The sequence below is a fragment of the Tupaia chinensis genome, unplaced genomic scaffold, assembly GCF_000334495.1.
Source record: "Tupaia chinensis unplaced genomic scaffold, TupChi_1.0 Scaffold000067_1, whole genome shotgun sequence".
NCBI lineage: Eukaryota > Metazoa > Chordata > Mammalia > Scandentia > Tupaiidae > Tupaia > Tupaia belangeri.
The window spans coordinates 1,594,779-1,601,416 of NW_006159526.1; the positions used below are offsets into that span (position 1 = coordinate 1,594,779).

At 51.5% G+C, this 6,638-nt stretch overlaps 1 protein-coding gene across 2 annotated transcripts in view; it reads right to left on the bottom strand.

Moving 5' to 3' along the window:
* The window catches only part of PHLDB3 (pleckstrin homology like domain family B member 3), a 24,739-nt gene that overhangs the window by 17,193 nt on the left and 908 nt on the right, over window positions 1-6,638 (bottom strand). For both annotated transcript variants that reach the window (XM_027766770.1, XM_027766769.1), the window contains 3 exons: window positions 6,577-6,638; window positions 5,074-5,256; window positions 4,709-4,831 (listed from right to left, as the gene is read on the bottom strand). The exon at window positions 6,577-6,638 is cut by the window's right edge. In XM_027766770.1, the coding sequence (XP_027622571.1) occupies window positions 4,709-4,831; window positions 5,074-5,256; window positions 6,577-6,638 (368 nt within the window). The remainder of the gene's footprint in view (window positions 1-4,708; window positions 4,832-5,073; window positions 5,257-6,576) is intronic.

Genomic DNA, 6,638 nt, shown 5'->3' on the forward strand with positions numbered 1-6,638 from the left:
TAAAAAAAAGAGAGAAGAGGATAGAGAAAGATAGCAAGTGAACAATAGAGAGGATGTTAGTGAGAAACAGATATGGTTTATTATCTGTTGATGATGACGTGTATAGTATTCTCAACTGGACTGGTCTGGGAAGTATTTCATGATGGGTGAAGTCTTTTAACAAGCAAAATGAGAAATAGTGATTGACTGTTTTTAAAAAAATTATAATAATAATAATTATTGGGAAATGCATGGAAAAGACATCGAATGATAAAGCGGGGAGATCGATGTCTCTGTATTGACTGACATGCATGGCATTCCCTTTTGAAAAAGCAATGGAAGTCAATGTAAAGTTATATGTAATCCAATGTAATATAAAGAAGATTATGATGATAATATAAATAAAAAAGAAAAGAAAAGAAACGAACAAGAGGCTGGCAGGTGGCAGGGTGGTTAAGGGTGCTGGACTCCCACATGGCTGACAGTGGTTCAAGTGCCAGATCTGGAGACTTGCTTTCTCACTTTTCTTCTCTCTCCCTCTCTCTCTGTATCTCTCTCTGGAAATATTGGGAGAAGGAGGAGGAGAAAGAAGAGGAGGAGGGGTAGAAGGGAAGTAGGGGGAGAAGGAGGAGGAAGAGAAGAAGAAAAAAGAGAAAATAAAAAGTTAAATAGAATAATTCTTAAAAAAAAAAAAAAAAAGAAAAGAAAAAAGAAAAGAAAGAAATGAACAAGGCCAAAATCTCAAAGGAAAAATGGAGAAGGGATTGTGGCATGGCCATCCCTGTGGAGGTGCTCATGTGCTCTCTCTCTCTCTCTCTGTCTCTTTCTCTCTCCACTAAGTGCTAGTGCCCTGTAGCTAAAAAATAAGAAAAATTAATGAAATGGTTGACACATGGGTCAGTGGTTAAGGGATCCCAAATGTCTGACTGTGTGGTTCAAATCCTGGCCCCGACAGCTTGAAAAATATGCCAGGCACGTGTGCACATATATGCATGCCCCACTCAACAGGATGGAGAAAGGATGAAGGTATTGCAGCATGACCACACCCCACTGGGGGCGCTTTCTTTCTCTCCTTTTCTCTGTCTCTCTGTCTCTCCTTTTCTCTGTCTCTCTGTCTCTCTCTGGTGAGCACACGTTTCCTCTGGAAAATTTAAATAAAGAAGAAAGAAAGGAAAAAAAGAAAGACAGAAGGAAGGAAGGAAAGCAGGTAGGCAGGCAAAATATATTCTGCTGGGTGATCCTGAGGACTCAGAGGTGGGGTGTGGACCTGCTCCAGATAGGAACGCAGCCAGTTAGAGCTCAGGACAACCAGGCAGTGAAATACAGAGACTTGGAAACCTGGAAGGAGGGTAATTTCTGTCAGGGCAATCCAAGGTTTAAGATCTGGAGATTTTAAGGTGAGCCTCAAAAAACATGGAGCAAGAGCCGGCAGATGATGATACAGTGGTTATGTTGCTGGAATCCCACATGGTTACCCGTGGTTCTAGTCCCAGCCCCAGTAGCTTAAAAATCACACTGGGTGTGTGTGTGTGCATGCCCAAGATCCCAGGAGGAGAATGGAAGAGAAAGGATTGTGGTGTGGCCATTCTCCCTGGGGCGTGATTTCTCACTTGCCCTCTCACTATCTTTCTCTGTCTCTCTGGCAAATGCACACACCTTATGGCAAAAACCTTAAAAAAAGAAAACAAAACTCAGAGCATTTAGACCTGCGGATACAGAAGGAACTGGAAGGGCATTTTGGGCAGAGGGAACAGCGTTGCACAAACACGTGAAGCCAAAAAGTACAGAAAGCTTGGAGGGCAGACACTGGCGCGTGTGAACGTGGATATATGGTGGGAACAGCATGAGTATGGTGTGGGAGGTGACAGTGGGAGATGATGGCGGGAGACTGGCACATGTCAGGTTTGGTCAATCCAATGAGCCCTTATCCTAGGTCACTGGGTGGCCATGCAAGGACTGAAAGTATGGAGTGGATCCTTCCAGGAGATGGATTAGAGGAGTGGAGACTTCTTCCTGAATCGTTTAAGCAGTGAGGATGAAAGCGGGGTTGGGGCCTAACAGCGAGGATGGAAAAGAGATGAACTGCAAGAGAGGCTCAGAAAGCAGAAGGGGAGGACTTGGTGACTGACAGGCTCAGGGGTAAGAGACAAGGAGGGGTGCAGGGCAAGGTCCGGGATGCTGGCCTGGTGACCAAAGGGACAGTGAGATGGGCAATTTGGAGACAGGAGTTACTCAGGCCAGCTTTAGATATGGTGACTGAGACAGAACCAGACTCCTGGAACTGAGGGCAGGGAGAGGGGCTGGAGGACTGATCTGGGTCTGAGGGAAGAGGGGTTAGGGGTCTGGATTCCTGGGTCTGAGGGAAATTGCGTGGGGACCCAGACTTTTGGGTGTCAGGGAGGAGGGGAGGAGGGCCTGGACTCCTGGGTCTGAAGGAGGAAGTGTAGATACCCAGGTTTTTTGGGTCTAAGAGAGAAGGGGGAGGACCAGATTTCTGGGTCTGAGGAAAGGACCCTGGAAGCCAGTGTCCTAGAAAGCGGGCCCATAGACCCAGACCTCAGGAGAGGTCAGGGCTGGGCGAAGTGTGGGATCTTTAAGGGCAAAGGAGGACCTAGGTCCCACTCAGCCCCAGGAAATGCAACACACAAAAGACCCGCAAAGAGAAAGGTTGATGGAAAGGCACCATTTTCCAGACTATAACGCTAACGTGTCTCAGCAATGCCCTCGGACGGTGCTAACAGGCTTAGAGAGAAGAGGAGCCCTGAGGAAGGCCTGCCCTCAGGAAGCCTGGCAGCTAGAGGTGATGTCGACACCCGCTCAGGAGACACTGAAGCACCTCTGAACCCGATCAGGTCCATTGCTAACCAAGGACCTGTTTGCAGGAACAGAAGAACATGATTAAGGACGCCACGGGCATGCCGTGAGCCACATCCTGGACAGAAGACAGTTTCTCCAATGAGTGGTACAGGGAAGACACAACAGGCTGGGGAAGACAGCAGGCTGGAACTGTTCAAGACGCAACAACACACACCTCACACATCAACCATTACAACGAACGGGCCTTTGGGGGATCTGATTCAAAGAAGCCATATGCTTGAGACAGGCAGGGAAACATGACAACTGACTGAGATGATGCTAAGAACTGATTATTTTTGTAGGTATAGCAAAGGGGGAGTTTATTAGCAAAGTGGGGAATTTATTAACAAAGTGGGGAGTTTATTAAAGGAGAAGGAAGGAAAAACAGAGCTCCCAAAAAGGGAGGGGTCCCAAAAAATGGGTTGCCTGCCAGGAACTTATTAATTCTTCTCTCTCTCTCTCTCTTTTTTTTTTTTTAAGTTTATTTGTTCCTTCCATGAGTGAGAGATAAACAGAGAGAAACAAAGAGGCAACACCCCTAATAGGATCTTGATACAGCAATCCACCCCAAGCCTAGTCAGCCCCATGTGTTCAGGGAAGTCTCTGGACATGAACCCAGGACTTTCCCATGTGGGCGAGCCTTGCAGAGTGACACATTTTTACCACTATGCCACCACCCAGCCCTGAGAACTTAATAATTCTGAAGGTAGGACAGCCTGTGGTCTTGTGCCTAAGGCAGCTGGATCCCATATGGCCAGCTGCATAGTTCAAGTCCTGGATCCAGCAGCTTGAAAAACACACTGGGAAATGTGTGTACATGCCCAGAGTCTGGAAAGGAGGGAGAAGTGGAGGAGAAAGGATGGCAGCATGACAGCCTCACCGGGTTGTTCTCTTGCTTTCCCTCCTCTCTCTCCCTGTCTCTAGCCAGTGCATGGACCCTTAGCAAATGAAAAAGACGATGTGGTGAGACTCTTTTTTTGTTTGTATTTTTAACTTGCAGAAGGCGTGTGCGCAGAAGAGGGTGAAGCCAAGGGGAGATGAGAAAGCACTCCCCACCCGATGGCCACACCCTTCTCCTCCACTTCTCTCTCTTTTTTGGGGATTCTGGTACACATACATGCACACATGTGAGGCATGTTTTTCTCGCCAGAACCACAGGTGACCAACTGATACTGTTTCTAAAAAGGAGTCTTTATCTGTAAATGATACATGCTGATGCTTACAAGCAGCATGACATCTGGGCTTAGCTTCTGAAACTAGGGGCAGGGGAGCAAATGGGGGTAGGAAAGACCAATGGAAGGTGGGTTGCTGCTGAAGCCAGTGAGCACAGGGCATCGGGGCCACTTGACTATTCTGTTTGTACGTCTGAAATTTTTCCTAGTGTGACATTTAAAGAGCAAAGAGAGGGCCCAGCAGTTAGCGTAGTGGCTGTGTCGCTGGACTCCCATGTAGTCAACCGCGGATCAAGTCCCAGACCCGGCGGCTTAAACTCACGTGCAGCACGTGTGTGTGCGTGCCCAAGATCCCAAGAGGAGAATGGAGGAGAAGGGATTGCGGCTTGGCCATGGGGGGGGGGTGTGGGGGGGTGGATTTCTCGCTTTCTGTCTCTCTCTGTCTTTCTGGCGAGCACACGCGCCCAGTAGCAAAAACCTCTCCCCCCAAAAAAGCAAATAGAGATAGGCAAAGGAAAAGGCCCAATGAGTCAGACCTGGAAATCAGGCCAGGGAGGGAGAAGGAAGGCAGGGAGAGGCATCTCACTGTCCCCCGGACGCAAATGGCAACAATCCCAGGATGCAGGTCACGGAGTGCACGGGAAAGAATATCCTCAGACAAGGAAGGAAACTGGTGGCTAAGACTCCACGGGCCAACAGACCTGTTCCCGCTGCTCCGCGTCCACCTGCGGCCCCAGCAGCTCTCGCAACTGCTCCTCCTCTCGCCGGAGGGCCACTCGCTCCCCAGCCAGCTCGCCCCGCAGCAGGGCCACCTCCACCTCCATCTGCCGAGAGAAAGCCACAGCTGAGCGCGCAGGTGCTGGGGGCCTGAGGGCGAAAGGGGCTGGGGGCCCAGATCGGCGTGTCTGAGCTAGGGGTCTGCGGGCCGAGTCTTCTGGATTTGGAAGGACGAGGAGGCCCAGGGACATGGATCTGGAAGGAGGACGCGCTGGGGCCTAGAATCCTACGGGAGCCTGTGGGTTCCCCCTGAGTTGGGACCACACTTCCCAGAGGTCGGCGGCCTCACCTCGATCCTCAACTCCTTCCTCTGGCGCTGCAGCTCCTTCACTCGCTGTTCCATCAGGGCCACACGAGTCAGCGCCTCCAGCTGCTGCCCTCGCAGCCGCCGCGCTGCCCCTCGCACCCCTTCCCCAGGAGTGGTGGGCGCGGGGGGCGTGGCCGGGGTCTGTGCGGGGGGCGTGGCCTCAGGCTGGAGTTGGGGAGGGCGTGGTCAGGTGAAGAGGGAGTGGTCAGGTGGAGAGGCAGCGCGGCCTCCTCCTCCGCCCACACCCTGGGGGCCGAGTATCCAGCCACCCCGGTCCCTGGCCCCGCAGTCCCGGCCCCCTGCGCGGTCGTTCATTAGGTCCGGTCCCCAACCCCCAGGGGTCTTAGTCGGCCTAAGTCAACCACCATGCCAATATCTGTCTCAGGCTCTCTCCGTTAAGGTCGGAGTGAGGAACTGCAGGTCCGATGACCCCACTCCACGACTCGCAGCACGCAGAGGGGTAGGGGCCGACTTTCTCTATGCAGGTCCCATTCTCAGGTCACGTTCGCCTAGTCCCTAGATAGCTCCCTCTCCGCTTCTCTCCCTTCCCGCTCTCCCCCTTTTGTCCCCACCTCCCCCCATCTTTCTCTCTGACCTCCTGGTCTCTCTGTTTCTTCTTTTTATTTATTTTTTAAGAGAGATTTTTGCTATAGGGCTGCTGTGCTCATCGGAGAGACAGGGACAGAGAGACAGAAAGCGAGAAATCACCCCCCCCCCCAGGGCAGATGGCCAGGAGGCAAGCCCTTCTCTCAGGATTTGGGGCATGCACACACACTCCTAGCATGAGTTTGAAGCCACCGGGTCGGATACTGGAACCACAGTCGGCCAAGTGGGAGTCCAGCGACATAACCATTACACCATCTGAGGGGCCCCCAGTATCTGTGTTCTGCCTCTGAATTGCCAGATCTCTCTTTTCCCCTTGGAGTATCTCCCTCTCTCAAGGTCTCTCTGTCTCTATTTCTGTTTCTCTGTTTCTTGATTTCTCGCTGTATCTCTACCCCCTCTCTAAATCTCTATTTATCTCTGGGAGCAATCTTCTCTCTCTGTCTCCTTTGGATCTTTGTCTCTCAATCTACATGTCTGAGTCTCTGTTTTATCTTTATCTCTCTCAGTCTGGTCTCTCTGGCTCTATGTGTGGTCTCTGTCTCTCAGTAGTCGCTCCCTATCTCTGGGTCTCTCTTCCTGTCTCTGTGTCTCTGACACCGTTTGGGATTATCTCTGTCTCTCCCGGCCTCCCCGTGAATCTCTAGCTATCTGGTCTCTGTCTCTCAGTAGTCTCTCCCTACCTCTGGGTCTCTCTCCCTGTCTCTGTTCCTTTGTCACCCTTTGAGACTATCTCTGTCTTGGCCTCCCAGTGATTCTCTGGCTATGGGTTTCTGTCTCCGTCTCTCAGGAGTCTCTCCCTGTCTCCGTGTCTCTGTCTGGTTTCTCCGCACCTGTCTCTGGCCGGGTCTCCCCAGAGCTGTCGCCCTCCGGGCCCCTCACCTCATCGCGGCCGCTCTCGGTGCTGCTGCCTTCTCCCACTTCTTCCTCTTCCTCCGTCTGCC